This window comes from Ictidomys tridecemlineatus, chromosome 7, assembly GCF_052094955.1.
Source record: "Ictidomys tridecemlineatus isolate mIctTri1 chromosome 7, mIctTri1.hap1, whole genome shotgun sequence".
In the NCBI taxonomy this organism is placed as follows: Eukaryota; Metazoa; Chordata; class Mammalia; order Rodentia; family Sciuridae; genus Ictidomys; species Ictidomys tridecemlineatus.
This window is the reverse complement of record NC_135483.1, coordinates 8,919,996-8,933,688: the sequence shown is the minus strand read 5'-3', so window position 1 is coordinate 8,933,688 and position 13,693 is coordinate 8,919,996. Positions and strand designations below refer to the sequence as shown.

General features: G+C 53.1%; 1 protein-coding gene across 1 annotated transcript in view; it reads left to right on the top strand.

Moving 5' to 3' along the window:
- Tg (thyroglobulin) overlaps positions 1 to 13,693 on the top strand; it is a 209,662-nt gene that overhangs the window by 76,220 nt on the left and 119,749 nt on the right. The window contains exons 30-34 of the mRNA XM_040293416.2: positions 1,074 to 1,211; positions 1,911 to 2,087; positions 3,343 to 3,454; positions 5,181 to 5,260; positions 5,937 to 6,080. Of these exons, the coding sequence (XP_040149350.2) occupies positions 1,074 to 1,211; positions 1,911 to 2,087; positions 3,343 to 3,454; positions 5,181 to 5,260; positions 5,937 to 6,080 (651 nt within the window). The remainder of the gene's footprint in view (positions 1 to 1,073; positions 1,212 to 1,910; positions 2,088 to 3,342; positions 3,455 to 5,180; positions 5,261 to 5,936; positions 6,081 to 13,693) is intronic.

Here is a 13,693-nt window from a genome sequence, read left to right as displayed (position 1 = left end):
CAGAGCCTGGCTCACAGCTTTCAGCCAGCGCTATCCCCTTCTTCTCTCTTCCTGTATTTCCTATCAGACAGCAGATCCCAGTGTGGATAGGAAGGAGGGGCACAGTGGGCGTTCCTGTCCCAAGCCCCCTTGGCCTAGGTGTCCTTCTGCCCCTTCAGAGGTTTTCCACTGGAAGCTTCCATTTTGCCAGCAGGGTGATGGGGGGGTGGGTACCTGCTCAGGGACTTTCCACTGCTTGTCCTCTTGGCTAGGGCCCTCTGCACCATGACCTAGCCCCTCGGCTCCTGATCTCTGCTAGTAAGTTGACAAATCAGCCTTCCCAGAGCACTGTGTTGTTCCAGGTCACCTGTTGCTGGCCAGGGCTTTCCTGCTGAAAGAGGCTGAGCAGGAAAGGCTGCAGGAGAGTGAGATCTCCTTCCTCCCAGCCTCCAGGGTACCAGGCTCTGCATCTGGGGCTCTAGATACATCATCTCACAAACATTACCCCAACTCTGTTGGCTGGTGTTCCCATCTCACCAATGAACAACCAGGGCTTCGCAGCCCCTTACAGGTGGCCCTGCAGCTCAGGTCAAGGTGCATGTGTATGCAGTGGTAGCACTTGAGGACATTTTAAAATCCATCCTCAAACACTGCCAAGGCCACATCACGGCACTCTCATGTGATTCCCGTCGGAAGGGCCCATCCTCCCTCTCCCCTAGGAGGGGAGCTCCGCGTGGTCCTCACCTTGAGGGGCTTAGGGCCATTAGACAGAGCTCAGCTTGGTTTCCCTTTCTCAGTGCTCCCATTCCTGAGCGAAGGGAGACAAACACCTGCAGGAGAAATCCCACTGAGGCAGGGCGCAGGCTGCCTGCGTTCATGTTCTGGTGTCTGTGGGAATGAGCTCTGTGATTCAAGGTACAGGAGGAATCCCCCTCTTTCTGCAGCAGGTTGCTGCGGTAAAGCATGAGGACACCCCGCTGCAAGCTCCCCCACCCAGGAATGTCTGGGCCCCTCTTTGACTAGAGAGACTCGTTGTCGGTTTCCTGTTCCCCAGACCGATAAAGGCCAAGGACCTCGACTCTCTTCTTTTTCAGATTTGACAGCAGAGCTTTTCTCCCCTGTGGACCTTACCCAGGTCACCATCAACGCAAGCCAATCCCTGCCCGGCCAGCAGTCCTGGCTTTTCAAACGCCTGTTTTCCGCCCCGCAGGCAGAACTCTGGTGCCTCTCTCGTGAGTATCCTCAATCCCAGTCCTCCTCCTTCCAGACCCTGTGGGGCACACCGCAGGCCTACTTCAGCCTCTGCTGGGCACAGAAAAGGTCAACTCAGAGAAGATGACCAGGGGCTGCTGTCCTCCTAGGAGAAAGATGGGAGCTAAGGCCTGTCCCCCCAAAACTCAATGTGGTCCTTCTCTGTTCTGCTTCAGACCTAGTATCCACCTGTTCATCTGTCCATCCATCTATCCATCGGTTCTAGGCCTGGCATTTGACTTTGCGGATTAAAAACAAACATAAATAAAAGGAATCAGCAAAGTTCTTTGCCCTCACAGATGAGAATGAGCTCACAGATGGACATGGGTGTGGGGACAGGGAGGTCATCACAAAGCTGATTTTACAGTCCCGTGGCCTCTGGTCTGCAGGTCCTGAGTGTTGTCTTTCACCTCTGGTATTGCTCAGTGTGGGGCCCAACCCTCACTCCACCTCACTCCACTCCACCTGTCTTCTGTCCTCACTCAGAGCCATCTGGGCCCTCTTCAGCCAGCAGAACCCCAGTGTTTGGGCTTTTGTGCTGTGCCTTACAGACTGGACATCCATGACTGCCCTGAGATTCTGCCTTAAAAAAAGATCCGACCTGCCATTTCCTCCCAGAGGATCTTTACAGGGAACTCCCCTTGGACCCCCAAGGACTGAAACCCGCTCTCTTCCAACAGGCTGTCTCCAGGAGCCTGCTTTCTGTCAGCTGGTGGAGGTGACAGACAGGGCACCCTTGTACTTCACCTGCTCCCTCCACCCAGAGGCCCAAGCATGTGATGATGTCCTAGAGTCCAGCTCCAGGGGCTGCCGCCTAACCCTGCCCCACCAGCCAAGTGCCCTATTCCGGAAGAAAGGTGAGCACTTGGTGGGGTGCATGACACGGATTTCTAATGGGCTGCTGCCTCCGTGGTTTTAGAAATGTCCAGGTTAATTTATCATTTTCTAAAATAATTTAAATTGTCCATGCTCCCTGTAGAGATGTAGAGTGATCCAGAAATGCATTGCGTTGGCTTGGAGAGGAGTCCTGCTCTGGAGCCCAGCTCTCAGAGAGGGCCACAGGTGGTGTCCTCCTCAGCTGGAGCTCCACGTGGGAATAAGCCTGTCCTGCTCTTTCCTCCCCCCACTCCCGCGTTTTAGCTCCACCTCAGTAGCAATGGCTGTGAGAGGCAGGACTCACCACAGAGAGCTTAACGCGCCAGCTGGCGATTCTCTCCAAGGACATCAGGGAGGACATATTTGCTCTTTTTCACCCTGTGCAGCCTCTATTTCCCTCAATACTGTTCCCTTCAGTTCCTCTTGTGTCTTCTTGGTAGGAGGCCCTTCTCAGGTGTCAGGTGGCCCCTGGTGTTCACAAGAGGCCATGAGACAATTGGAAAGCCTGACAGTTCTGAGGGAGCTTGTCTGTGGGTTCTCTGAGGACAGTGTGGTTGGGCCACCCATTGGTCACGCCTCCTGTCAGCGCCTTTAGGTCCTTCCTCCAGGGGAGTACCTGCAGGGGCGTGGAAGGTGTGGTGCTTGGAAAGTTGTAGTAGTCACGTGGAGGTCATGCGGAGGGACCTCCTCTTTTACTGCGGTGTTCATGTGTCCACTCCCTGGGCACCCAGGAGACCTTGTCTTCTTGCTCTGAAGGAAGAACCTTCCTCTTCTCTCGTGGTGGGCAGGGCACTTCTCAGTTGGGGCACACAGAGGAGGTGCCTGCAGACCAAGTTCTACTGAAGGAGATTTTCAGCTCCTCCCTGGCTCAGGCCACCTTCTCCCTGGCTGCCAACACCAGGGTCGTCTGCGAGACCAGAGGCACAAGGTCCTATGTCTCGGTTCCTCCCATAGGAAAGAGGAGTCTGCCTTCTTAGATCTGAGGAGCCAGAAATGGTCAAACTGGGCCTTCCAGCCCCCAGAGGGCGTGACTGCGCCGTGCCCTCGTCCTCTTCTCTTTACCCTCCTGGGTTTCCTTCACTGTTTTTAGTGAGGTTTGGGATGAGCGCTGAGTGTAGATTCATGGGTTTACTGTGCCGTCTTTAAGGGGAGCTGGGTCTGGATTTTTCTCTTGACCTCGTTTTCCACAGGTGTGACACATTTCTCTCTCAATGCTGTCATTCCTTTCTCATGCAGTTGTCCTGGGAGAAAGAGTGAAGAACTTTTACACTCGCCTGCCATTCCAAAAGCTGACGGTCATTTCCGTCAGAAACAAAGTGCCCATGTCTGCAAAACCCATTTCCGACGGGTGAGTGGCCCCGCCTCACCCAGAGTGTTCGGGAAGACTCTCCGTCCGGCTTCCCTGAGAAGGCTGCCATAGCACAGGGGAAGGCAGGGCACCGCAGAGCTACGTGGCCCGGGGGCTGGGGGGTAAAAGGCAGTAAGGAGGGAGCCATAGCCAAATTGCTAAAAGTACACACCAGATTCAGCTCTGAGCCCCAGGCAGTTGATGAAAAGAGTCAAGTTGAACTGCATCTTATCAACTAATAAAAATTGCCAAACATGGTAATAACTTGATCCTCAAAGCCTCATGGTACTGTTTAGAGTCTGGAGAACGGTTAGAACTTTTAATAGACCACAGGTTCATAAGGAAATTTTTAAAAATTATTTTCAAAATTTGTGTGTTTATTTGCCCAGCTGTTACCTGGTTGTTCTAAAGGGTGAGGCTTCTCGGCCCAGCTCACGGATTCCATCTCTGAGGCACTAGAGGGCTTCTCAGGAGCCACATCCCTGGGGCCTCCTAAATCACGTTCCTGGCACAGGGCTGGGGAACTGGGGTTCTCAGGAATTTCCAGGAAGTCCACCACTGATTGTTTTGTACTTTAAAGTCATTGATCCATGAACTGTTGATCTAAGAGTGCTATTGGGTTGTTAAACTATACCACGTTGCTGCATTTAAGATCTACATTTGAAAATGAGGTAAAGAAGATACCAGCTGATGTTTCTAGAGATCCAGCCAGACATCGCCCATGTGAGGGGAGGGTGGAACCAGGGGCCAGCCAGGCCTGGTGCTGGGATAGGTGCAGAGCTTGTGCATCCCGACTCAAGGAGTGTTTGGCTGGGAAGGCCCAAGGGCCAGCCTGGAGCTTAGCCACGGGCTTCTGAGAAAGGAAAGGAAGTGGCAGGTGGGCGGGGACCTGGAGAGGGAAAGCAGAGGTGCTGGCCTACTCCTGGGCGGAGACACAGCCAACACTGGGGAAGTGCCCTGTGCACACAAGCTTCCACAACTGGTTTCTGGAAGGTTCAGGGAAGGCGAACAACAAGAACAAAGCAGGGTTTCCACACCAAGGGGACAGAGGGTTTGGGTAAATTCTCAGGGATCAGGAATGAGCGGTCAAACTCAGACATGCGGTCAGGGCCGAGGGAACTTAGAGCCAAGCCCTAGAGAACTTGATGGGAGCTACTAAATTCCTCCTTCCATGGCTGGTCTTAGAAGTGGCAGTGGGGTCTACCCCTGGTGGATAAGAGGTAGGTTCTGGTAGCCTGCAGGGAGCTGAGCCGAGGACAGAAGCGTACTGCTAGGGCATGGTTAGTCCATGTCGTGGAGTCGGTAGAGGGAGCCCACCGGGACACTCAGCTCACCAGGCCCCTGGGTGGGCTCCCTGGCTCTGAGCCCGTGGAGCCCTGTTTCTAGGGAAGCCTTCCCTGCCATTGCGTCCCTTTCCCTGAGCCCCAAAGCTGAGACTTCCCCTCACCCAAAAGGATTGTGGAGCACTTTCAGGATCCCAGTTCAGCTTGAGTTGTAGCCTGGCACGGAACCCGTGCTTGGTGAGCAAGTGAGTGGCCAATGAAGGGTGACTAGGCCACAGTTTGGGAAAAGAGCAGAATTTGTTTTCAGAAGGAATCTCAAAGCTAGGAACACACTCATGCTCATTGGCCAAAGCACCCACCCTTGAGTAGCCACAAAGAAAGCCGGTCCTGGGCCCCACCGAGGTCTTCAGGCCTTTCTTTCTCTCTTTCTCTGCTGATGCCAGGTTCTTTGAATGCGAGCGCCGGTGTGACGCGGACCCGTGCTGCACTGGCTTTGGATTTCTTAATGTTTCCCAGTTAAAAGGTAATGATCACAACTCCCTCTCCCTGTGCCCAGCACTTCACAGTCTAGAAACCACATTCACATCTGTGACCTGTCTGATCCTCGGACACTCCTTCAGGATGCCCCTTCACAAGAAGGGGCGTGGGGCTCAGAAATGATTATTAGTGTGATGGCTGGGACACGGCTCCTGGTGGGGTGACCTGTGGACCTCACCTAGGCGTTTCTGCCGGACCCAAATAGCCGTCCTTCCTCCCATGCTCCTTGGAGATGTCCTCTGCTCATGGTTCAGAACTCCCATCCAGTGGCTTGGTGGGGTGAACTCTGGATACCCTCATATTTAAATCTGTGTTTAAAACATGGTTCAGTCACTTACTGGTGGAGTGAACTGGATAGGTCGCAGTCTCACCTACGAATATGTCCTCATCAGGTTGTGTGAGGACCAGGTAAAGTGACACGAGAAGCCCCGGCGCAGCTCTGGTACGTGGTAGGCCGGCACAGTGAGCAGCAGCTGCCTCTGTCCCTGAGCCCCCGGCCAGAGGCTCTCGAGTGCAGGCACCAGGTTTCCCCAGTGGCTGAGACCTACCTGGAATGGCGTGGTAGCCCCCAGTGTGTGCTGGACCATGATTGCAGAGTTCTTCTCATCCAATCAGAATCTTCCCTTGTGTTCATTTTTCTGGTCTTGGCTATTTTGCTCCAGGAGGAGAGGTGACATGCCTGACCCTGAGCAGCATGGGACTTCAGACATGCAGTGAGGAAAGCCAAGGAGCCTGGCGCATCTTGGACTGTGGCTCTCCCGACACAGAGACCCACACCCATCCCTTCGGGTGGTACCAGAAGCCCAGTGAGTACCCTGCTCCTCACAGCTCTGTGGGAACCTTTGGTTGACTGTGTCCCAACCATGCATTAGGACAGTGTCCTGGGGCTGGGAAGGAGAGTAGCCAGGGTTCACTGGGTGCGAGCAACAGAAACTGATTGTATTAAACTTATGCAGAGAAGAAATGTGTTGGGAGTCTTCTCATTGGCCGAACTGAAAGATGACCCCCTAGATCTCAGGAGGGGTGAAAATGGACCAGACTCCATGGCTGGATTCAGCAAGAACAAGGGGCCGACTTTTTAAGGTGCCATAGTTGTCACCCATCTGCTCCATGGGGTTTCTTCTTGTGATCAGGCTTTAAATCCAGGGAAGAGAGCGTGGGTTGTGAGTCCACCCATGACAGAGGGAGGGTCAGGCAGCTTGAGCCAGTGCCAACAAACCTGAGGTTGGAGGGAGGTTCCTCCAATTATAGCATGTCCAGACAGGTGCTGGACCCACATGGGGTGTCACTCAGTATCCATGGTGCCCTTTGGAGTGGACATTATCACCTCCATTTTAGGGTGATAACTGTGTCGCATACAAAGTTGAAGGTGCTTGGCCCAAACCTCACAACCAGTCAGGAACAGGGTGAAGTTGCAAACCCAAATCTGGTGACCCCAACCTTCCTGTAGGATGTTGTCTCTGGCAGGTCTTCAAGCTGATAGATGTTAGATGTCCAGAAGCCTGGTCAGATGGTTTTCCCCAGCTCACATGAATGACAAGCAGTGACTTAGTCAAGTGAGGATGAGGAAGGCCAGCAGACTGGTAACCCAGCCCACGAGAGGCGCCCCTAGTCCAGAGCTTGGGAACTGAGAGGTGCGCACCAGGCTCCCAGCAGGACGGCCTCCACCCTGCTGAGCTCTGCCTCCTCCACCTCCTGCTGGGCGTGGGTGTTTTTTTTGGGGGGGGGCATGGGGATTAATTATTTCCAGAATGACTGGAATCTTGCTGCTGACGCCTGCCTTCTGCCTCTGTGACTTGGTCTGAATCCACTCTGTTGGCCTTTTCTTTTAGCATCTTGAATTATGTTAGGCAACCTGGAGAGCTGGGTAGTAAGTAGCGTCCGTGGGTTTCTCCTCAGGGAAGGGTGCTCCACTGGGGGCAGTCCCCTGCTCTAGCCCGCAGGACACAGAGGAGGGACGCTTGCCCAGGACGCTGCCCCGGAGGACAGCCTCCTGCCCCGACTCCCCCCTCAGCGCCTCACCCTGCCAGAGTGAAAAATGTCGTTTTTCATCTTCACATGAGTCAGGGAAGAGTTGGGTAAGAAGGAGCTCAAGCAGTACTCCATCGCCGGAAATGTAACAGAATCAGAGCAGGCAGCACAGCTCTCGACAGGAGCTGGCAAGGGAGCACCCCGCGGTCCTGGTCGTCCCCACTCATTCCAGCTGTTCTGCTTCTTTCCATCGCCTGCCCAGACCACTGGCTTTTTCCAGGATATACTCGGTGGGGTCATGCTGGGGACTCAGGGGTTTTGAGCAGAAACCACAGGGCAGGGAATGAAAACCCACAGAGGGGCTCTCACTCGGCAAACATGGCCTGATCATCTGCAGGCCTCTCGTTCTGCAAAACTAGCCCTCTGATCGCTGAGCTCTTACTGTATGCCTGTCTGGATGCCCAGCATGCGGCAAGCATGACCTCATTTAGTCCCCACACCTAGGTCAGATGAGGAAATAGTGGCTCAGAGAGGTTAAATCACTTACCCAGGGGCACACAGCAGGTAAACAACAGAGTTAGAATGGAGACCTGGGCCTTTACTACTCTAGAGCACTGTCGCATCACTGAGTGTGAAAAGTCAGAGGCCTCTCTCTCTCTCTCTTTTAACATTTTATTTATTTATTTATTTTTAATTGCTTTTATTTTTTAAATACATGAGAGCAGAATGTATCACAATTCTTATTACACATATAGAGCATAATTTTATATCTCTGTTTGTATATAAAGTATGTTCACAGCAATTCATGTCTTCAAACATGCACTTTAGATAATGATATCATCCATCACATTCCACCATCATTGCTAACCCCCTGCTCCCTCCTTTTCCTCCCACCCCTCTGCCCTGTCTAGAGTTCATCTATTCCTCTCATGCTCCCCGTCCCTACCCCACTATGAGTAGGTCAACTTATATCAGAGAAAGCATTTGCCATTTATTTTCTTGGTGTTGGCTAACTTAGCATTATCTTCTCCAACTAAATCCATTTACCTGCAAATGCCATGATTTTATTCTCTTTTATTGCTGAGTAATATTCCATTGTGTATAAATGCCACAATTTTTAATCCATTCATCTACTGAAGGGCATCTAGTTTGGTTCCACAGTTTAGCTATAATGAATTATACTGCTTTAAACATTGATGTGGCTGTGTCCCTGTACTTAAGTCCTTTGGATACTTCTCAGAAGAGGATATTCAATCAGTCAACAAATATATGAAAAAAATGTTCATCATCTCTAGCAATTAGAGAAATGCAAATCAAAACCACTCTAAGATACCACCTCGCTCCAGTCAGAATGCCAGCTATTATGAAGGCAAACAACAATATGTGTTGGCGAGGTGTGGGGGAAAGGCACACTCATATACTGCTGGTGGGACTGCAAGTTGGACAGAGGCCTTTCTCTAGGCACTCAGTCTACTGAGGAGCCACGGACTCTAGATTCACAAACCATCCTGGTGCTGGGTCTCTAATATCGTATACCAGAAGCTCTGAAAGTTTGTTAATTGTTTATACCAGATCATGTCTGGTGTTGGACACTGAGAAATGGAAGATTAATAAAATATGGTCATTTTTCTTAGCTTCAGACTAGAGGGGGACATGAGCGTCTATGAGTAGGAATAGCATGAAGGGCTGTGGACTAGCGTGAGCCTCAGGCATTAAGTGCTGCGGGATCCAGAAATCAATCCCGCTTGGGAGTCCTGGACATTTGCTGCTGAACACCTTCTGTGGGGCCCCTTCTAGCTCCAAGGGTCCCTTCCTGCAGTCTACTGCCCAGGCAGGCCGCCTTTCACACACAGGCTGCCTGCTGTCAGAATTGGGTGTGAGAAGAGGAAGGAATGCCACGGAGGCCCACCTGTTGTTCCGCCTCACAGGGTCCTGGGCGGGGGCCACCTTGGGCTGTTGCTGGCTCATGGGCATTCTGGATAAGTAGCTCTGTGTTCCCTTTCACAACAGGAGAGTGGCTGCCAGCGGCTGTGGGCTGTGTGTGGCATAACTGCCCCTCAGAATGGAGCGGGTCTTTCTCCCTCCAGGGGTCTCCATCAGAAGTGGGGGTGGGGTAAGCCTTGAGTCTATAGGACCCTCCTCCTAGGGCTTAGGCAGAGAAACGGAACCTCACTGAAGAGAGTAGGCTGTCCTCCCTGTGGGTCCTGCTGAGCAGCACAAAGCCCCTCTTGTCTCCTGTGTCCTTTGAGCCACAGCAGACACAGGAGCGGGTTTGGCACCTTAATGTGTCTGGGATCCTGTCTTCCCTGGTAGACACAACCACACTAGCATACTATTGGAATATTCCAGTGCATAAGCTGACACCATCATTACCATGTCCCATCCTTATCTGTGAATCAGCCAAGCGTAGTTGTAGGGAACTGTCTCTATGGGGCAGGGAAGGCTGGGCCTCTGCCCGGAAGGGTGGCAGGATCCTCCTTGCCAGTTCTCGGCCAGCACAGGAGACAGGAACTGTACCAAGGAATTTGGATGAAGAATCTCAGCCACAGATGCTCGCCTTGCTCAAGGCTCTGGTCAGCACTAGGTTCCCTCTTATTGAAGAACTGCCCTGGGAAGGGACAGAAGTGATGTTCACTGAACTCTGCCCAGTGGGGCACAGAGGGTGGGACACCCTGCCACCAATGGTTGCCTGTCCGGCTAAGGAGGCAGGCACTTCCCCTGGATTCACTTACGTCTGTGAAGTGAGTCCCCTTCCTACCCCACCCAGAGGAGGTGAGCCTTCTCTCTGGGACCAGAGAATGGTAGTGCTGTCATTGTTGCTCTGGTGGGACCCACTGGAGGTGGGGAGGTGTGTCTCCAGAGCTTGACAGGCTAAGGGGGGCTTCTCTTCTACCTGGGATAGTGCAAAGTGCCTCCAGGGAAGAGTCGGCCTGGGGTACAGGCAGAGGGAGGAGGGAAGAAGGAACCTGTGTCACTGCTAGGAGACACCAGGCTGCAGGGCCAAAGGAGGCCTAGTCCTGTCTCCCAGCCCCAGCGGGAGTGGCCAGCACACCCACCATTGCAACCCAGGCCTTGTTCCCTGCTCATGAACAAAGGGTGAAGGTGAGCCTCCCCACGTTCCTGAGACAAAGCCACAAAACCGACAGCAGGAGCACCCAGAGGGCCTCCAAGAGCTCTTTCCTGTCCAAGGGGAACAGGAAGCTCTGTGTTTTAGCTCAGTGCCGGTCAGCAGAGGCTCAAGCTAGACAGTGACAAATGCAAATGAGGCTATTTGCAGCCCTTATGGGTAGCAGGACCCAGAGAGGAAATGCATCCATCCAGAGGGCCAGGGTGGGAATGCAGGGGCAGGGGGGCTACTCTGTCGTCACCAGTGCCTCAGAGCCCAGAGCTTCCTCAGAGGGGTGGGCTGAGGGGTGGTGTCTCCTCTGCTATTAAAGAGAACCAGGCTGCCCCTCCTATCTGCAGCTGTGCATGGCCTACAAGTGGGGCAGGGTCTTTGCCTTGTCTATGAAGTCAAATGGGACTTCTAAAAAAGAAATTCTCACAGTTTCTCGCTTCTAGCCAGTGCACTTGGGCCCTGTTGCAGTTCTAGATTCGGAACAGGGCCTGGGAAGGAAGAGGCAAGTTACTCTAACTATGCCTTTCTGTGACCCATGCAGAAAGCCCACATCAGGTCAGTCCACCCTAGGACCTGTTCCTTATCACCTCCATCTGGGAACAGCTCCCATAGTTCACCAGCCCAGACCTGGCCAGGTACCAGGTTGGTGTTTATATGCACTCTCTCATTTAATCCAACAACCTGATGGGGTAGGGCCTATTCCTACCCCGACTTGGCAAGTATTTCACAATTGGCCAAGGTGGGGGTGAGAGCTATTTCTTATTCACAACACTTCTGACACCAAATGTGTGGGGTTTATTCCTCTTACACCAGCAAATTCTCCAATTCCTGGACACCATCAGCATGTACAATAATTGAATTCAATTCCGACACTAAGAACCTAGACTGAAAGTCAGAACCCACTGTCAAACCGTCCCTCATTGCAAAGCCAGGGCCCCCTGCACTCAGAGCACCTGGCCATAAATTGTGGATTCCTGTGGTAATCTGCACGAATGGGAAACTAGTTATCATTACTAGTTCATTATAAAAGCTATAACTTGGACTAGGGTGTTGCTCAGTAGTAGAGAGCTTACCTACCATGTGTGAGGCCCTGGGTTCCATCTTCAAACACACACACACACACACACACACACACACACACACATGAACATGTTACCAGCTCAGTGAGGCTGCTCATTGGAGCAGAGAGAGAGGCCCCACTGAGCAAGGGAAGCTCAGGCCAGCTCTCAGGATGAACAAGCTAGTTTCATTCATATAAAGGGTGGTTGGATGCGCGAGCTAGAGTTGGAGAAAGTTAATTGACTTTAAGTGCATTTTAGAAGTTTTTTCCCCCCTAGTCAAACACTATTACCTGAGGGAGGGGGAGCTGGCCATTGTGGCACCAGACAGCACATCTCTCATGGGGTGCTGAGTGCTGTGTGAGTTCCATGGTTCTTAAGAGAACAGGGGGGCGTGGACAGCACATGCCATGGTAAGACCAGGGCCTTGGGTCTCGCTGTCCTGGTGACTCTTCAACAGCTCTGTCCTCTACATTGTGCATCTTTGGGCATTTGTTGCGAGGGTCTCCTGGCTCAGTGGTGCACCTGGTTTCTGAGGATGGCAGGACTGTGGAGAGGGAGAGGGATGAAGCCGTGAGCTGAGGCCCGAGAGCAGGGAGAGGCAGGCGCCCTTCCACAGCAGCCAGCAAGCCAGGGCTGAGGCCTAGCGATGCGTCTTCCCTCTTCCCTGTGGTCCCGGCCTGACTCAGAGGAGATGCACAAGGCAAGGAGGGGTGGCGGCAGCTTCCTGGCCCAGTCTGGGTGCATCCCCTCCCAGCACCTCCCTGCTCTTGCTCCTGGAAGCTCTCCAAACCCACTCTCTAGGGGTTTCTGTGGAAGTTCTGTTCGTAGGCAGTTTACTCCGTCATTGCCACTGGTGAAGGAATGGCCCCTCTCCAGCCCTCTCCTCTCCATAGAGGTCTGGGCGGGCTGAAAGTTGAACCCTCTGATCCTGCCTCAGCCTTGGTGGCCACTACCCCATCCTGAAGCTCCTTAGCTCCACCCCATGATCGCGGGTCAGCTCATTAGTGTGCACTTTACACTCCAGAGAGCCTAGGGGCCCTAGAAGCTCTTGTTTCAGGAACCAGAGACTAAAATAAGATGTTGTAACAAAAGATGCTTCTGTCCCCCTATCATTGAGGAAATGACAGGGTTTTGGAGCTCTGTGCCAAGAGCTAAGCTGAAGAACAGCTCTATTTCCTGTTATGCTACAATATCATAAGTGCACCCCACCGTCCCTGCTGTGAACACCCGGGCTGACTGCAGACTGTCAGCTCGCTGCTGCGGAGAGCAGAGCAGGGAAGCCGCTGCCCAACTGGCTCAGGGCGCCCTTGGGCTGCAGAGCCCAGAGAGGTCACGTTCATCTGTTCAGCAGGTCAACTAGCTGAGCAGCTTTCCACTCAGGAAGTGCCCAAGGGAGAGCCCTCTGGGAGTTTCATCCTCCCAGCGACTGCTCCAGAGATGTTTTCAGTTCCAATTCCTGGACACCATCAGCATGTGCAATAACTGAATTCAATTCCGATACTAAGAACCCTCAGGGCTTGGGAGGGGAGTGAGGGACCCTCAGGGCTTGCCCTGCACTGGACCGGCAGGGCTGTGCAGCTGACCGCCTTTCCTCACTGATGTGGGAGGAAAAGGGTGAGACAACTGCAGCAGAAGGGGGCCAGTGCTCTGCACAGCGGCTCCCCAGCACCGGGCCGCGGCTCCCTCGCCTGCCCCATCTCGCAGCAGTAGACGTGGAGGCTCCGGCTTTCCATCAGCATTGCGCACGGGTTTCCTTTACAAACAGAGCTTGCTTTGAATCTTAAGAAAGCTTTCTAGAAGCCAAACTGCTGGGCATTTAAGGGCCCTCACCTCAATATAGATAGTCAAATTGCTCCCTGAAGAGCACACTCTCAAGATTCTTATCCTGAGAATCTCTTCCAGGAAGTACAGTCATTTAGACAAACAAGTGACAGCAAGGCGGGGTGACAAGCAGGGAGCTGCTGGCAGGGTGTAGCGTAGTGGGGAGGAAGTGGGTAGTAGTAGTGTTCTGTGTGGATGTGGATGGCGTGAGCCTTGGGTCAGTGGTCCTCAAAGGGTGTCCCTGGACCACAGCACAGCATCACCTGGAATCTGCTAGAAACGTCACAGCGAAGCCCTAGCCACTGCAGGATCAGAAGCTCTGGGTGGGGCCCTGCAGGTGTTATCAAGCCCTCCTGGTGACTCTGATGCCTGCTGAAGTCTGAGAACCAAAGCCTTGGCACGACGGTGGCGGGTCCTTCCAGCAATGGAGCCAGCTGGGGAAGGACAG